The 18,390-nt window shown below is 38.9% G+C and overlaps 1 protein-coding gene across 2 annotated transcripts in view; it reads right to left on the reverse strand.

The window, feature by feature from the left end:
• Positions 1-3,867: 3,867 nt before the first annotated feature.
• Positions 3,868-18,390, reverse strand: part of LOC137944634 (DNA-directed RNA polymerase III subunit 2) — a 109,581-nt gene continuing 95,058 nt past the window's right edge. Inside the window, exons 26-38 of one of the 2 annotated variants that reach the window (XM_068790336.1) lie at positions 17,040-17,117; positions 16,818-16,957; positions 16,299-16,377; positions 15,777-15,901; positions 15,244-15,379; positions 15,025-15,155; positions 10,888-11,013; positions 9,767-9,822; positions 5,656-5,726; positions 5,150-5,234; positions 4,963-5,066; positions 4,296-4,424; positions 3,868-4,203 (exon numbers count right to left, since the gene is read on the reverse strand). In XM_068790336.1, the coding sequence (XP_068646437.1) occupies positions 4,153-4,203; positions 4,296-4,424; positions 4,963-5,066; positions 5,150-5,234; positions 5,656-5,726; positions 9,767-9,822; positions 10,888-11,013; positions 15,025-15,155; positions 15,244-15,379; positions 15,777-15,901; positions 16,299-16,377; positions 16,818-16,957; positions 17,040-17,117 (1,311 nt within the window). In that variant the 3' untranslated portion in view covers positions 3,868-4,152. Of the gene's footprint in view, positions 4,204-4,295; positions 4,425-4,962; positions 5,067-5,149; positions 5,235-5,655; positions 5,727-9,285; positions 9,455-9,766; positions 9,823-10,887; positions 11,014-15,024; positions 15,156-15,243; positions 15,380-15,776; positions 15,902-16,298; positions 16,378-16,817; positions 16,958-17,039; positions 17,118-18,390 lie in introns of those variants that run through there. The other variant, XM_068790337.1, reaches the window with a different exon arrangement.

Raw genomic sequence — 18,390 nt, forward strand, 5'->3', positions numbered from 1 at the left:
GGGGGAGCACAGAAGATGAAGCTTATGCATCTAAGAAAAAATATTGATATCGGATTATGATTATTTCATGGGTCCTTCTACAAAGTTAATTATTTTGGTTCGTGTTATATGTGTTGGAAGATGGTGGCGTTACATTACAGCTGTTGCTATTATGTCTCTTTGGATGACACATTATTATTGAAGAAGAGGTGGCCTCAATACCTGTTATCATACAATAATTTATTTTACTCTAAAAAATATCACGGTTGGGACATCATGCTAAATTTAACTCTAAAAAATATCACAGTTGGGATATCATGAGAGTCGGTGTCCGGATTGGGATACCATTACAAATATGCCCACTACTCTCCCTATAATGGTTTTTATTACTCCTACCACTTGAGAGTCGTTGTCCTGTGGAGGGACGCGGTTGTGGACACTTCAGAGCAATGGCGATAAATACACTACCTACAGAAGATGGAGTGTGCCCTACATCCAACATTAGGACTGGAGTATGGAGCAATGTCTTACCGACTAGGAGTGATTTTTACTCTCACTTATATTATGCCAGCACGGCCTCATGGAAGGATGTAACAGCGTGAGAGGGAGTGTTGAAAGATGAAGGCATATCGGAAGATGTTCCATTTTATACAAAAAGATTTTATACATCATTTTCAACAAACTGGGAGTTCATGTTGATCTTTCTACCCAACCTTGAGGGGGAGTGTTGGAAGATAGGCCCAAGCCCACACGACCAAGGAAGGCCCACATATCTAAGAGTATTATATGATGGGCAACAAGACCAAGGAAGGCCCACAAGATGGCCCAAGAACATAAGAAGTAGGAGCCACCATGATTACCACAAGCTGGTATCCTTATCACATAAGTTAGAAGATCAAGAAGGACTCACAAAGGCATCTCTATCTTATGGTCACGTCCTAGAAGAGTTCTAGTTTGGGTTATGTTTGTCTTTTATCTATATTGAGTTGTTTAATTATGCTAGGATTTATCTTTAAGTGTTAGAGTTTGGGTGTAATTGAGACAAAGGTAGTTTTATTGTAATTGGGCTCTACTACTTTCCTCTATTATAAATAAAGGTTCATGTACTCTGGTTATAATAAGTTAATGAAATCAATGAAGTACTTCTCTTTTCCATAAATTCAACATGCTACAAGCTGATCAAGACTATAACGTCTTTTTCATCATAAAAGATAGATCTTCACAATGTTTATGAAGATTATCTGACTTGATGTGACTCAAGCATTCAAGAAGAGAAAAAAAAAAATAGAAACCGTAAAGAGAGAATATGAAAAAAAAAACTAGATTTTACCTATCTCTTCATGGCAAAACACCTTCTATAAACAACTTCTTGAATGGAGGACATAACTACTTGAATAGGGATCCTAAACTCCATGCTCTGATACCATGTAGAGGTTAGGATCCCATGAGAAGGACTCTAGGTTAATGTGGAAGAAGAAGGAGAGAAGAGAGAGAAGATAGAGAAGAGGGAGAAGGAGAAGGATGTGTGGGAGGAGAGTTTCAATTAAGGGAAGAAGAGAATGCATAAAGGGAGAAGAGAGGGTGGTTGGACGATTTCTCAAAGAGAGGAGAAGGCTTGAATGCCTTACTTCTTAGTCAATGCTATTATTTATAGTGTAACAAAACCCTTAGGGTTACAACTCAATAGATTAAAAGACATAATAAGACAACGTATTTACATCTTCATGCCATTCTTATGGAACATACCATAAATAATCACTTTGCCACTCCTTTGACATGTGGGTTTCTAGCCTTGAGCTTGTGGGCTTGAGCCCATCTTCCAACACTTTCCAAGCTTAGAAAAGCTAACCCTTTCCTGTTTACAAAAAATACAACCTTCACATAAATTGTTATTTATAGTTTTCAACCCTATTAGCTTCCCTTTGGACTGAAGCACTTTCATTCCCTTCTCACTCATGTGACCGAGCCTATAATACCACAAATCAGAATCAGTAACAATATCAACAACTGCAACTGCATCTCTACAACTAGAAGTGATGTAAATAGTTCCAATTTTAACTCCTCGTGCAGTAACCATGTCTCCCTTAGTGACTTTCTAAGTAACACCATTAAAAGTCACATTATGACATTCATCATCAAGCTTCCCTACTAAGATCATATTACACATCAGTTTCGATACACTTCTCACCTTGTGATTTTTCCACATTGACCCTTTGACATCCTCAAAGTGACATAACCAATATCGACAATATTCAAAGGCTCTCCATCAGCAAAATACACCTTCCCGTGATCTCCAACAACATAATTCTCCATGATCTCACAGTGCATAGTGGTGTGAAAAGAAGCCCTTGAATCTAACACCCAAGAGTCAATAGGACATTCAACCGACTAGAGTAAAACATCTTGTACCTCTTCAGTCACCGTATTCCTCACGAAGTTCCTGCCCCTAGTATCAACATTTAGGGCAAAATTAGATGTCGACGATTCTTCAGAGTCCTTTCTACGAACTTCCTCGACGAGAATGGTATCCTGAACATTATTAAAGATCAACTTCCCGTTGCCTATAGAGTTGCTAACCGTAGTCCTCAGAGACTCCCAACAATTTGGCTGAGACGCCAAAAGAATAAAGCACGAACCTCATCATCAAATTTAATTTAAACCGAGGTCAATTGATTAACAATCATGCTAAACTCATTCAAATGCGATGTCACTGATGTATTTTCTTTCATCTTTAAATGGAAGAGTTTTTTCATGAGATGTACCTTATTATTTGCAGAAGGCTTCTCATACTTGTCGAACAAAATCTTCATTATCCTCGCTGTGGTTTTCTCTGACACCACATTGTGAGCAACGTTCCTTGACAATGTTAACCGGACCAATCCCAATGTCTATCGAGGAGATTCTACTCATCATCTTTCATACCTTCTGGTTTAAAATCTGGAAGTGGTGCGTGCAACTTTTTACTGTACAGGTAATCTTCGATTTGCATCCTCCTGATTGAAAAATCCATACCAACGAACTTGTTGTTTCCAAGTGCCGATCCTTCTCCGCTAGCCGTTACTTTCAATCACGAACTAAAGCTCTGATACCACTTGTTAGGAATTAGACGCCCTAATTCCTAACTAACGAGAGCAATAATAATAAACACAGAAGAAGGAAAAAAGGCAAGCACAAAAAAAGATAACAAGATTTATACAAGTTCGCCTCAAGGTGAGACTTCGTCCTGTCTTTCGCTGCTGCAGTAATCTACTATAAAGATGAAATAGTTTACAATAGATTGCACACACTTATAGGTGTGAATTTTTCTATGCCCTATTCTTTCTCCCGAGGGGTTTGTTCTTTTTACAAGGATAGTCAACAATGAACAGATCAAGATGAAAGCTATTGCCGAATGCACAATTATTCAATTCTTGCTCCAAGCCAATTTTGTCGCCTTCTCCAGGCAATGGCAAGAGAGCAATTCAATCTTTCCAATTAAATAAGGTTAGTGGATGTATTTCTTGTTTCATTACAACCTTCAATCGTTCTTTTTCATCCTCAATTTTTCAAATGACTTCATTTCGGAGTTTATCTTCTTTCTTTTTTTGTTTTGTTTTTGTTCTCAAAAGAATTGCTATAGACATTTCAATCTATCAACCTAGTTCCGGACAATGGAATCTCTGTAAAAAGACTAGCCCTTGAGGACTGAATCTGTGGTGAAAAGATAAAAAATCACTGTTCATCTTGCGACCAAATTAGTAGCGGGAACTCGTTTCACACACGCATTTGCTTTTTTTTTTTTTTTTCACCAAGAATTAATCTTCTAACATAACTTCTTCCAGAAAAAAAAAAGGAAAACTAATCTGATGTTCGACATTTTCGTATGCTTTATTTGTGCCCTGTCATCTTATCCCCATTGCTCAGACATAGAAGCTTTGTTCGGTTCTTATTGTGAGTTGTTCCTCGTTATTACCAATCTTAGTTCTAGGCTGGCCAGTGAAAACATTGTTACATTACTGATTTACTCTTATGAATTGGTCTCTTTAATACATGTATATGGAACAGGTTTAATCTCATATTTCACAGCTTTCTCTAATTCCACAGCTTACTAACAGAAAATTGATCATCATAATCTGCCCACAAGATCCCAGGCGTCGTCCAAATGACTCTTGTAACATCACGAGTTTAGACAGATCAGACTCCAGTTAATTTCAGCCGAGGAACGATGTTCATAGATTGCAACTCCTGAAAGTATAACCAAAATCAATTAATTTGAATGTGGTCACAACTACCAACTTATCAGTTAATCTGCAACAAATTGGTTAGAGAAAATTCACCTGGAATAAGAGTTTGCAAGCGTAGGGTAGTTTCATCGTTGATATATTTTCACCATTTTTGCACATTGAACAAAATCCACTTTTGAGCTTGTGATGGTAGTAGCCTAGCAATCCGCACTTCCTACAAACCTGTGCAAAAACTATGGTCAATACAGTTTATACTTGGTTATTATTTATTTTTTATTAGTGTTGTTGTTCCTGGAGATGCATAAATCTCTTTATAAACATTTTCAAATATTTGTCATGCATCTGTTCCACCCTCTGTTAGCCAACTTCTATCCCAGGCAAAAATATTAAACAAAAAAAGCAACCAGGTAAACTTCCACCAAATGAGAAATCTTCAAGTCATGGTAAATTGCAAGTGACTTGAATTGTGCCAAAATCAAGCAGTCTCCCAGTGGAAGATTAATTTTCACTCATATTTTGGAAAGTATGCCTTACAATGGCTGTCCAATTTGTACATACCAGAATGGCAGTAAAGAATAAATGAGCAGTGGACAGACATTTATATGACAAGGGAGTTTTTTTTTTTAATATAAATTATTCTCTAGTGTAAAATAGGCATCTTAATTTGCACTATGCAACCTGTAAAACTCAATGAAAACTGTACAAATTTCAACAAATGCCATAAGTAAAATCTTGTCAATATAAAATCAGAGCCCAGTACCTGAACTTGGAAGGGATCACTAGATATCATCAAACGCTCGTATATCATCATGCTAGCACCATAAGCTATTAAACAATCACGCTCCATTTCCCCTAGTCGAAGACCTGCACTATTACTTATGAATACTTGCACAGAAAATGCAGTTTCATTTTACCCAATTTCATTAGAGAGGGAAGTTGTTTCAAACCTCCATCACGACTTCTTCCTTCAGTTGGTTGCCTAGTCAACATTACACGGGGACCCCTGGCACGAGCATGCATCTTATCCAGGACCTGAGAGATTATATCATTTCATGCTAATGATGATGCAGTACATTGTCAAATTGTAAATTCATGAACCCAAAGACAGCATGGCCATGCAACCGGGTCCAGTTATTTAAATTTAATGGTTTGATTGCCAAATTTTGCATGTATGCATTTCTCCATGGTGCACACATTTGCATAGCCTTGTCAGTGCATCCCAGCTTGTTACCTGGCTTTACAAGCCTAAAATTTGCAAATCCATGCTCGAGCTCTTCTAAAATTGATACATGGAGAAGGTAAAGTTAAACAGCTCCGAAGAAAAATCTTTCTGGAAGTTGCAATTTGTCATTTCTCTGAAATACCTCAGACTTCGAGTTGTACTTAAAATATCGAGAACTTGGATGCTTTATAGCAACATAATCAAACAAAAAAATAAAGACTGCAGTTTTACCATGTGTTTCAGCTTTTGATAGTAAATTGGGCCCATGAATATATATGCTTGCAGTGGACACCCAGTGATGCCTGAAAAAAAAAAATTGGAAGGTTTGAATGAAGTAATAAACTAATATTACAAATACTGTTGAGTTCTACAACACCCTGTTCGACTTTGTCCAGTTGAATTAAACATAAGAAATTTTCTGCTCTAAAACAAGCACAAAATCAAAGATCTTCAAATTCAAACAGTGAAGCTGGATTAGTCAAGGTTCAACAATAGGACAAAGTTAACATGGATAGTTAATTAGGTCTATCAACATAAGACAATGACAAAATAGATGAATGAAATAACTAAATAAACATAACTACTTATATTTTTGTTACGGAAGTCATATTGATTATTCATATGGTCCAGCGACTTCGACACAAAATGGTTGCTCAGCTGGGTCATACCCAGATAAAATTTTATAATATTTAAGCTCAGCATCATCCTGGTGAGGATCCAATTAAGTTGTTTCTTTAATGTCCTTTCTTAAATTTGAAAAACTGGCCCAGTAAACCAAGCCCATATTCCTCTTATGGTTGAACCAGTTCATCAGCCAGGTTTTCTGGGTTTCTAAAATCAGGATAAAGCAGCTGTGGCAGATACACTAATTGTTGATTAGAACTGGATCAAGCTGGTTCAGTCGGCCAGACTGAACTAAAACTAGTTATTGGGAGGTGGCCATGCACTTAAGAGCAATTATGGATGTTTAGGCTATAATAGTTTGAGGCAATAATAGGTCTGTGTCTTTACATGTTTTGAGCTGTAAACGCTACACTAATGTATTCAACGGGTCTATAAGCTTGGCCGACAGGCCCAAGTAACCTTCAAAAATTTCGTCATGATGGTACCATAGCAGGTGTTGTATGTGGGTCCCCACCCAAACTGCCCACGTGTAGGAACCACAAAGAGAGACCAGACATGAAGTGGAGTGTTCATGAATAGCTTCACATGGATCAAACTTTTATGCTCTAAACAGCCAGTTCCTCTAAGAAGCTAGTCAATAGAGGATCACTGGCATATAGCTAGTTAGTAGGCTGAGGACTGAAAACTGGTTTGTTGGTTATCCACCAGATATTCATATTCTTAAGGTTTTTCTTTCATTATGTTATGTTAAGATACCAGTTCAGGGCTATTTTGGTTATTTTTCAAATTATATTTTATCCTAGCTTATGTCTATTAGCTAGATAATGTCATTACATTCTTGTGTTAAATTAGTTATTCACTTAAACCTTGAATAAAAGATAGGAGCTCGTGCTTTTCTGACACGAACTCTAACGCAGCCAAGGCTGCCTCTTCTCCTCCTCTTTTTCCACCCTTTCCCTCTTCTTTCTCCCTCAAATTTCTTTCTTCACATGGTATCAAGGCATTAACGTCAATCTAGCGCAAGTTTCTTCCAGTTTTGTGGCTTCTTCCTCCTTCAGCAACTCCATTGAAGTCAACTCACAGAACCTGGCTCTGATACCATATTGAATTTACGGAAAAGTAAAATACTGCATTGACATCAATAACTTGTTGTAATCAGAGTATATGAACCTCTATTTATAATAGAGGAAGCTAGTAGAGTCCAATTACAATAAAACTACCTTTGTCCCAATTACACCCAAACTCTATCACTTAAAGATAAGTCCTAACATAATTAAATAACTCAATTATAGATAAAAGACAAATATAACTCAAACTAAAACTCTTCTTTGACGTGACCATAAGATAATATACTTTTGTGAGTCCTTTTTGATCTTCTAACTGATGTGATAAGGATGCCAGCTCATGGTAATCATTGTGGGTCCTACTTCTTATGGGCTTGGGCCCATCTTGTGGGCCTTCTTTGGTCGTGTGACCCATCTTATAATAATCTTAGATATGTGGGTCTTCCTTGGTCGTGTGGGTTTGAGCTTATCTTCCAACACTCCCCCTCAAACTGGGGGTGAGAGAACAACATGAATTCCCAGATTGCTGCAAATGATGTATAGAATATTTTTGTATAAAATGGCACATCTTCCAATATGCCTTCATCTTCCAACAAGAGAAATTGGGAAAAGGTTCTGAGCAGTTAAGTGCGCCAGTCTGTATTTGCTTCGCCAGGCTGTTACAGTCATTAATTGGATCTCCAGGTTCGAAATTTTAATTCAGCCCATTGTCAGATCCTTCCATTGAGAGCCTTGGGGGAGCTGACTCAACTCACCGCCCACCAGAATAAGCTGTGATGTCCTGATTCCAGGATGAGTTGACTCGTTGTTTTCTTCTCCTCTTCTGTTTCCCCATATGCCTTATGCCAATTGTGGCTCATGCTCCATCCGTAGACAAACTGCAAAGATGTTTGGACCAAACGTTTAGTTTATCTAGGATTTCTCCAAGGCACAAGAGATTGGTCGAATGCGGATCTTTGTATAATTCCAGTCCCTTCCTCTCTTGAGTGGCATTGTCTAACTTATCCAACTGCCCCAACTTTTCAGAAATAGCCAAGAGATTGGATCACCCCAAAGCTCAGCCGAAAGTTCGACTACGTGTATCCACCTCCCAGAGGACCCACTTGGTGGTGTGGGCTCCCATTCATCAATGGTACTACAAGGTACTGATGTGTCTTTGTTCCATGATGGGAGAAGAAGTCTGCGGTCCTCCAATGAGCTCAACCACTCTACCCACTTTTTGCCACCAAGAAAGGAGACCACCAGCATGTATTGTAACATCCAGCAGGAGGCAAGCTAGTCACGTAACTCAAGGATCAAGTTCAGGTTCCAATTGAGATTGGCAATGACACTATTTGCCAGTTCAGACATCTGTTAGTGATGTGTCTTTGTTCCACAATTATCCTCTGAGATTTCGTCCATGCCTCCCGCTTTGTCTCTGAAATAGTTGCCACTGGGAGATGGGGGGGACTGGCACTAGACTCAGAGCCAAGAGAGTCTCCATTGCCTCAGTCACAATGGGAAGAAGGCGTCAAAGAACATGGACCATTCAAATCCACCTGAAGTTTGCTGGGGAACGTACAGTCGAGCCAGACCTTCCTGTCGTGCAGGTGGACAAATTTGACACTCTGTACTCCTATACCTGAACAACAGAATGACGTGCTGTGAGTTCAGCAACCAAACCTCCCAGGTCAAAACCCATCCATCCTAGTTCTAGAGAATGGTCTTTAGTTGGTTCATGAAGCTATCATTGATCCTCACTGGTATCCTGTCCACGCATATCTTTTCCCCCTTGAAAGTTGATATTTTGATGTGTTTGTCACCCACTCCATTCATTTCATCAATCTTCAAAGTCATCTCCTTGAAATGGAAGATTTTAGATGATTTTTGACCTTGCAGCCAAGGAGATTGCCCCCTGACATTGCCGCCAAGTCGGCAGCATCCAAATTTTTCCACATCTTGCTCCACGATCAGATACAATCTCCTGCTACGCCATGCTGCTACATGTTCTCGCTCAATCTCCCTCTCTCTCATCCTCTGATAGTTTTTCCACTAAAAATAAATAGTCAATAGAACTTAAGTGTCCCCTCTCTTACCTAAGAGGATCTTTAATTTCATGCAACTTTTTCAGGTTGCTAAGTGATTTTGGTGTTTATGGTTTTTTAACCATCTACACTCAATTGTTTACACTTCATAGAGGTTGTCTTTCATGAAAATATAAATAACAAAAAAAGAAGTCTTGCCCTTAAAATGCTCTTAATGTTTTTTTAACGACTTGTGGATCCCTACAGTACAAACCTTTAGAAGATCCAACAAACTACATCACCTCCCAATACGTCTACTTTGTGCAAATCACAAGTGACCTGCCAGCAAGATAATATGGTAAACTCAAAAGCAAAAAGCCAACTGATTCAACCTATATCTATCATTTATAGCTTTACCCCAAATATGAAACAAACATTACCTCGCACAAATATCCTGCACAATTTTTTAGGGCAGTGACTCTTTCCTTTTCTTCTGAATGAATATAATCTTTATAAAAAAAAATATAGGAAGGAGATGAAAGAGAAAAGTACACAGCAAAGGTTTCACGAAGCATGGGGTTTTTAGCTGTGACTGAGTACCACAAATGAATTCATGCAGCAGATTTGCAAATCCCTTGATGTTAACTGTACCTGAATAGATGAGATCTTTTCCGCTATAGCTAAATCCATGCTTCACAAGAGTTTCACTATAATTCAACATAAGAAAAAAGGCCAGTAAGAGCATGAAGCAAGCATGGTCACATATACATAAAATATAATCCATGCTTCCAGGTATTGTCAAGTTATGTATTTGTTGAAGTGTCAGCAGGTAGCTTTATACCATAAAGGGGTAATTCAGTAAGATGACTTATATGTTGTTGACATACTAGTGCCTCGTATGGATAAGGCATTTGGTGAAAAACTTTAGCTTTATACCATAAAGTTAGGAATAGCAGCAAGAGAAAGTTGTATGCCTACCAAACTTCTATTTCTGCAAGCTTGAAATATGAAAGTGCAACTTAGGGTGACTTTCTATTCTTGGAACTTGAGCCCAAAATCGGAATTTCAGGCCTCTTTTAGTTGAATTTTTTTCTTCCTTACATAAACATGAATGACTTTGGGGCGATCTCTTGTCCTAAGATATTCCTCAGCTAGATCCTCCATATTATGATGTATTGCATCAATTCACCTCTTTGATCCCATCCTTACCACTCCTAGTTTATAATGATATTGTCTACATAAACCACCCTTAGCACACTATACCCAAATAGTCTTCTTTACAAACACAAATGATCTACTAAACCATTCACCCCCACATTGAACTTAACCATGCAAGACGAGATTGCTTTTGCTATAATGAATTTCTTCAATTTACACACTTTGTACTCCCCTCAATCACGAAACTAGGTGTTGTTCCATTTGTAATTTTTCTTGAAGATCACCATCGGTGAAGGCTTTCCTGATGTAAATTTGAGCATGCTCAAGTAGAAAGTAAGTCTACATTCAAGCATATCATAGTCACTAGAAAGTAGGAGTTCTATTGGAGGCCTTTCTTACAAACTCTTCACTAACACACTTATTTAAAGAGGTTGACTCAAAAATTACACCAGTTAGTTTCAGTTTCACTTTAATAACAAGGTTGCAACACTTTCTTTGGGTAGAGTGAGACAAAGAACTAGTAAGTTTTTATTTTCTGTGGTAAACAGAAGGGGTAATCTTTTCTAACCAGCTAAGGAGCAGCTTATCATAGATTCTCGGAAGGAACAATGTACCTTATAACTTCCACTCTATCCGCATGGCCACTAGGCTCTCCAAATGCACTCCCATAGTGAAATCTACCACAAGATACACCAGCTTTGCCACCAAGAAGCTCTATCATTTTTCCAATAGTCATTCGGCTGATGATCATAAGAAAGGAAAAGAAAACACATGGATAAATACAACAGTTTAATAAAGAAACAGGTAAAAATTAAACCAAAATAACATATCCTAATAAAAGTTTAGAGAAAGTAAAAGGAAATTACAAGAAGTCACAGGCGACATGAATACTACAGTATAGTTTTGATTAGCTCCAAGTCCTAAGGCTCCATAACAAAAAGCTATTTGTTCACATTGTTTGTGTTCAAGTATATGAAGGAATTTGATATCATTAGGACATTTAACAGTAGAGATTTAATGTAATTAAGTTAAGTCTTAGTCGGAATAAGCCTATTGTAATTTATATAAGTAAATGAATGTTGGAGATGAGGGATAACTTGATCTCTTGTTTTCTTTCTCTCTGTTCATTCTTTCCACTCCCTCTCTTTCGCCTTGCTTCTCTAGCTGTTGCACGTTTAACAGCAATTTTACCCTTTACCATACATCATGAGGCTCTAGAATCCATCCGTTTGTAAGAGAAACTGAAGTGGCATGGTCTTCCATTGAGCATGCTCTATGTGCCAGTCTTCCTTTTCTTCAAAGATCCGTGAGATTTGTGTTGCGAGCATGTAACTTAGCTTCTGGGCTGACACGTGGCTTTGCAATAGCCTCTTGCTATAAAATTTCCTCTTGACTGATTTTTAATGCTCTTTGACCATGAAATCTGAATTCAAGCCTCCTATTCTGTTGTTTGGGGAATGGTTGGAATCAGAAACTTAGCAGAGATCATAAAGCAGTGCTAATGATGAGGTCAGAAATATTAACAACTTCCAGGAGAGCTTTTATTATTCTGGCAGAGGGGCAGATAAAATCTTATGGTGCACTGACTACTGTGTTAAGTACTCTTCCGGTTCTGCTTATGCTTATTGTTTCAAATATTGAGGATATTCTGGTCATTCCACTATGTACTTGTTACCCCTCTTAGATCTGAAGAGTTTTCTGTTTAAGTAGAGTTGATTTGACAAGTTCTGCTCTTTTCACGAAGTCTTCTCACTTCTCTCCTCTCTTCTTCTCTCTTTCTCCTCTCCCTTCTTCTCCTCACTTCCTAAATCCTACACATCTCTTATTGATAGCTCTTTAGCTGCACTTGTGTCTCCTCCTTGGCCTGGCACTTCAGTGTCCCCCCAAAGTTAAAACTTTCTTTTGCGTGTCCTTAAAATCCATATACTCACCTATGTGTCGAGCGAGAGGAGCGGAGCAACATATAGGCAATTTTTCGCTTAACGTGTGTCGATCGTTACGTGCGCCGTCTATTTCGAAACTGCTAACGTGCGCCAAAACCCTCAAATGAGAGAGAGAGAGAGCTCTCTCGACGGTCACCATCCCTACGGCCGGCGATCAGACCACCCCCGACGACCACCACTACTCATGCAAGGCTATGGCGAGCCTTTCTGACGCCGATAGAAGGCTCGGCGATGCTGCGACGAGAAAAAATGGAGGAAATGTCTCTCCACCGCGAGGAAGAAAAACTCACAGACGGTCGAATCCGTCCAACCACCGCTCCGGCGAGCTTTTTGAGGCTCCGACGGAGGAATACAAAGCTTTCTGGGCGACAGTTTCTCGCCGGAAGAAGCAAAATAGTCTTTTCCGCTTCAGTTATGGAAAATGCAGATTTACCGTCGAGAGAGTCGTCCAAAAATTAGGTCCAGTGATCCGTATCTCCTCAGCCAATGGATCAAAACTTTCATTCATTTGTGCCCCAGTAGAACCAATGCCCTTGCTCAAATAGCCACTCTCGACTCTGAGGAGAAAGTCAGAAGTCTCTCTTCTCCAGAAGTCTCTCAGAGGTATGCTCTTCAAGGGCAATTGCAGTCCTTTGCCCACAGCGAGTTAGTGCACTGGAAGCAACGTGCAATAGGGTCGTCTCTGATCATCGCCCTCGTCCCTAAAAAAGATGGGGCAGAGCTCCCATCAGACTTCTGGCCGATTAGTGTCACTACCAATGCATATAAGATGATTGCGCGCCTCCTTGCTTGTCGTCTCGGGGCAATCCTCCCTATTGTCATTCACCATGGCCAAAGTGTTTTTATTAAGGAAAGAAACATTCTTGATTCAGCCATGGCATGTCATGAACTTAGTCATCATTTCAAGGTCCAAAAGCTTCTTCCTCAAGCTTGACTTCAAAAAGGCATTTGACAGAGTTAACTAGAAGTTTCTAGACACCCTCCTGGGGGAGATGGGATTTGGAGAAAGATGACGCTTCTGGATTCAAAGTTGCATCTCCTCTGCAAGCTATTCCGTCATTATTTGGCACCTTTGAGATGGTTCGAGGGATTCTCCTTCCTCGGCTGGGCAAGTTAATTCTTTCAGCCTGTCTTGCACATGTTCCATGGTGCATTTGGCTCGAGCGGAATAACCGGAGATTCAACTCCAAAGCTAGCACCCCAGACAACACGGCTTCTCATGCCGTCAGCCACGTCTCGAGCTGGCTTCATACAAAGAAGGATTTTGCCACTATCGGGAGTTTCCCTTTGGGAAAAATGGAATTTGATCGCTCATATGTCTGGCCCCAGCCGAGCTCCTAGTATGGCTATTTGGGATCTTCCCCCTTGCGACTGCATAAAACTGAATTTTGATGGTAGTGCTATTGGATGTCCTGGACCAGCAGGAGCAGGTGGTGTGTTCAGAGGTCACAATGGAGACCATATTCTTTCTTATGGTGGTCCGGTGGGCATTGCCGATTCTAATACTGCTGAAGTTAGTGCTCTGTTGTTCAGCCTCCAAATCTTGAGGGATCGTCTCCATGGAAAATTAATCATTGAAGACGACTAGAAGACGGTTATTAGTTGGTGTTCCAAAGACAACCTCCCCCCTTGGCGCCACTGGCCCATTACTGATAGTATTGCTGACATTGTATCTTCTACACATTGTAATTGGAATCTCATTCCTAGATTAGCCAACTCTTTGGCTGATAAATTGGCAAAATTCGGAACTTCCCAACAATCTCTCATTGTTTGGGAAGACTTCCCTCCATTGTAATATGCTCTCTTGAGCTTTTGCCTTAATAAAAATCAGCATTATTTCAAAAAAAAAAAAATCCATATACTCACTATTAACCAACTCTCTCGAAGGGGATTCCAGTTGCCAATTATATCCAGCCGTTCGATCACTCCCTCTTCCACTGCCTATTTGTGGCACAGCTACGGTGCCCCACGGCTCTCTCTTTTTCAGATAAACTTGCTGTTTGGTTGGCTAAGGTTTCTGCTTTCCCAATTCCCAAGTTGGGAAACACCCATTGGAAGATAGTGGGAGCAGCTATTCCTTGGAGTTAGTGGCTGGAGAGGAATGGCAGTGTATTCTCCAACTGTTCTTGTTCTCTTGCTGCTACTTAAAAAACCATGCACTTGGTCATAGCTTGTGCACAAGTCACTGATATTTCAGAGACTATTTCGAGCCACATTTGGAAGACTATTGCGACCTTCTGTCCTAGACACGGGGTGCACACAACCACCTCCTCCTAATGGTGTTCTAAAGCTTAATCTTGGTGGCTGTTTTCAAGACAATTTGGGGCCAGGGGAGTCCTTACAATCATGAGAGATCCTCCCCTTTCCATCTTGGGCGCACTACGAATGTGGACTTTACCGAAGCAGAAATGAATGCGGTTCTTCAAGGCTTTTGCCATACAACGAGCATTTTCCCACGCTCTAATTATTGGAGGTGACTCCTTGGTTATCATTTCTAGGGGCAAAGGCTCAGGTGAGATCTCTGAAGGTTTGATGGGCACATCCTCCACATAGCTGACCTTGTCTCTCCCTAGCAAGTCTTTTGGAATCTTGTCCATTCGTCAGCCAGTGCAATGCCAACTCTCTAGCTAAAGGGTGGGTCTCTCTCCAACAGCATCTTTAAAATTGACCCATCCCTTATAATCTTTCGTAATCCTTTATTTTCTTTATTTTCTGTTTTAATCAACAAATTTTCCCATAATAAAATAAAAAAAAACAGATAAAGCATGGAACTTTCAACAATTTAAGAATGAAAACCAGAGCAGTTACCTTGGAAATCCATGAGGATTCATAATTAAGTCAGGGCATATTCCACGCTCAGAAAACGGGAAGTCTTCCTGCTGAATGATGGTGCCACAAACACCTTTCTGCCCATGTCTGCTACTAAATTTGTCACCAACCTGATAATACCAACTAAATTAGAATCGGAAGATCATAATAAAATCCAAATCTCCACAAAAAAACAAAAACATAAGAAGTAAAAGTTACCTCTGGCCTTCGAGTATGTCGAATTAGGAATTTAATACACAAATTATTATCTAAATCGGAACACAGGGCTACTCGATCTATAACACCTGTTTCACCTTTGGCGCCTTTGTACCTTTGGAAAGCTCTCTTGTATGCACTAGCAAACAAAGAAAAAATATATCAAGTTATGTTCCTTCAGAGCTTTTTTTTTTCTTTCCTTTTTGTATTCAATGGTAGAAAAAATTAATTGCATGTAATTATGAAGCTTTTAATTGGAAATTACAATTATTTTCATGTTTTTATTACATAATTACAATCATAAGTAACACTTTAGTTGATTCCGCTTGATGATTTTTTATTTTTTAGCTATTTGTCTCTCTTTTTTGTACATTCTTGTCCGTTTTAATGAGTTTCTCATTATTTCAAAAAACAAAATTACAATGATAAGTAAATGTATGTACAGCAAAAGTAATTCTCAAGAGCAAAAAAACTAAAAAATAAAATAAAAACCTACTTAAACACATAAAAAACAACAACAAGAACATAAATCATACCTGTCAGGCAGTTCCATAGGACGGCTAACAACATCCTTCACATTTATAGGAGTTTGTTTATTGATATAAATGTCATCAGATTTTATTATTTCTCCTGGAGCAGCTATTCCATCCGCATCCAGCACCTGTATACACAACAACTAGGGTAAGGACACCAAGAAGTGGATTACAATGTATATAATAGTCAAGTAACTTTTTTTTTACTTTTTCTTCTTTTCTTAAAAAAGTCAAGAAGTATTTTTTTAAAAGAGGGAAATTTACTATTTCAAAAAAAAAAAAAAGAGGGTAAATGTAAAAGGAGCTATAGGGAATAAGCATGAAGAAAGGATAAACAAGTGGCACAACAACACTAAGGGACAAAAATCATGAATTTCAGTAGAAAATAACACTTGCTGAAATAACTGTTATTATACACATTGAAGATATGTAACTGACAGCTGAGAAAAAAGAAAAAAGTAGGCCATTGTTAATGAGCAAAGATAATAGTGCTCTATAGAGAGTGCCAATTCAAAAGCATTTGACCTGCTCATCATGCCGTCCAGAAGGCCTTATTATTCTATCAGATGTATTGTTGGCATACTTCTGTTTGATGGCAGAATACCTGCTCCATACAAGAAAGGGCTCCATGGGTGAGTTTTATATTGTTAAATGCAGAAGCTCATAGAAATCATAGCTGACAAATCAAGACTGTAAAAGATTTAAAGCATCATCATATCTCATATTAGTAAATGAACTAGGGATGAAAAGAGGAGGACAAAAGGAAGGAGAGAAAGCAGAGTTAGAGGAAGAGAGAATAGTTGGATGAAGAAAAGTGATAGATGATACAAGAGAACAGAAGAAATTGAAGGAGAAGGTTCTTAAGTATGTTCAGCCTTGTTTTCTGTTAGTTTATAAATAAACTCTCCTAATGACTCATATGCATCACTTAATGGTCCTTACAGGGCAAGAGTTAACTAGATAGATAAAAATAAACAAATGGAGAGTTGCAAAACAGTGAAGTCCTCTTATCTCTTATACTCGAAGAGAGAGATTAACAATTACTTTTTCACTACAATACAGCGACCAAATCCACGATCAAGAGATGATTTATTCATGACAATAGCATCCTCAATGTCATAACCACTGTAGCTCATTACAGCAACTGTGGCGTTCTGGCCTGCCCCAAGCCTATCATATCCCACCTGGATAAATTGAATATAACAGAATTCAATTCATAGCTCCTATAATGCTCATAATAAACAACAGAAATCGTGACATACTAACCAGTTCGATCGATTTTGTGGTCAGCAAAGGCCTCTGAGGGTACACTAGCAAGTAGAGTAATGTGTCCATTCGAGTTAGCTGTAAAAACAGAGGCTTTAGCTGTTCACCGCCGTGTAATTAAGAAAGACATTTGAACAAGACAGTATGACACTGGAGTGAATGATGCAACATTTGCATTAAAACAACAAGAAGTTTCTCATGGTACAGGAATTAGCTTGCTCAGATTTTTCTTTTTGTTGCCTTGGAACTATGTAGTGGTTTGCTGATTTATTTTTTACATATCCCAGTTTTATATGACCCATTGTACCTGTTAAGAGACACCCTTGTGTTTAGGGCTGGCATGGTTAGTAAATAAGGAGAACTTTCATATAGATAACATAAAATTGTAATTATGCAAGTTGGTGTATGTCCTCTTATGTCTTTTTCCTTTTGAAACATGTAGCCCTAAGGGTATTATAGTCATTGTACACACCTTCACACAATTATAAATACAACATCAAGGCATGGGGTAGAACATTCATGTTAGGAATTAGACTCCCTAACTCCAAACTAACAAAAGCAATAATAATAAACGCTGAAAAAGGGAAAACATAAGCAAGGAAAAGCACAACAAGATTTATACAAGTTCGCCTCAAGGTGAAATTACGTCATGTCTTCTGCCGCTACAGTAATCCACTATGAAGATGAAATAGTTTACAAGAGAAATCGTACACTTACAGGTGTTTCTCTCTAACCTCTCGGGCTGCAACTCGAGATACTTCTTGAATTAAGATGATTAAAACCCTAATAGCGGCACCCCCCAATTTAAAGAGAAAATTAGGGCAACCACGATCCACGACCAACTCAACGTAGGGCATTAATTAAGCTCCACAACTTAACAATCTCCCACTTGGAGACTAATCCATCATCAATATCTCCACTGCAGTTTCTCGATCGTAACAGTCATTGTCAACATATCTGCTGGATTCTGACTTCCTTGAATCTTCTCAAGAGCTAAGACTCCATCCTCCAGAGCCGATCTAATGAACTGATAGTGCACTTGTATGTGCTTTGTTCTGGTATGATAAACAGGATTCTTTACTAAATGAATAGCACTTTGACTGTCACAATATAAAACATTATTCCCATGTTTGAGACCTAATTCTTCCAAGAAAGACTGCAGCCATACCATCTCTTTGCTGGCTTCAGTCACGACGACGTATTCTGCCTCAGTAGTGGAAAGAGCAACTATCTTTTGCAACTTAGAGACCCAACTAATTGTTGTACCACCCAATGTGTATACATATGCAGTGGTACTCTTCCTGCCATCAATGTCTCCAACCATGTCAGCATCTACATAACTCTATAATCC

Source organism: Aristolochia californica, unplaced genomic scaffold, assembly GCF_029961685.1.
Source record: "Aristolochia californica isolate CCGP_79_NKW_82.1479 unplaced genomic scaffold, dmAriCali1.0.hap1 SCAF_11, whole genome shotgun sequence".
In the NCBI taxonomy this organism is placed as follows: Eukaryota; Viridiplantae; Streptophyta; class Magnoliopsida; order Piperales; family Aristolochiaceae; genus Aristolochia; species Aristolochia californica.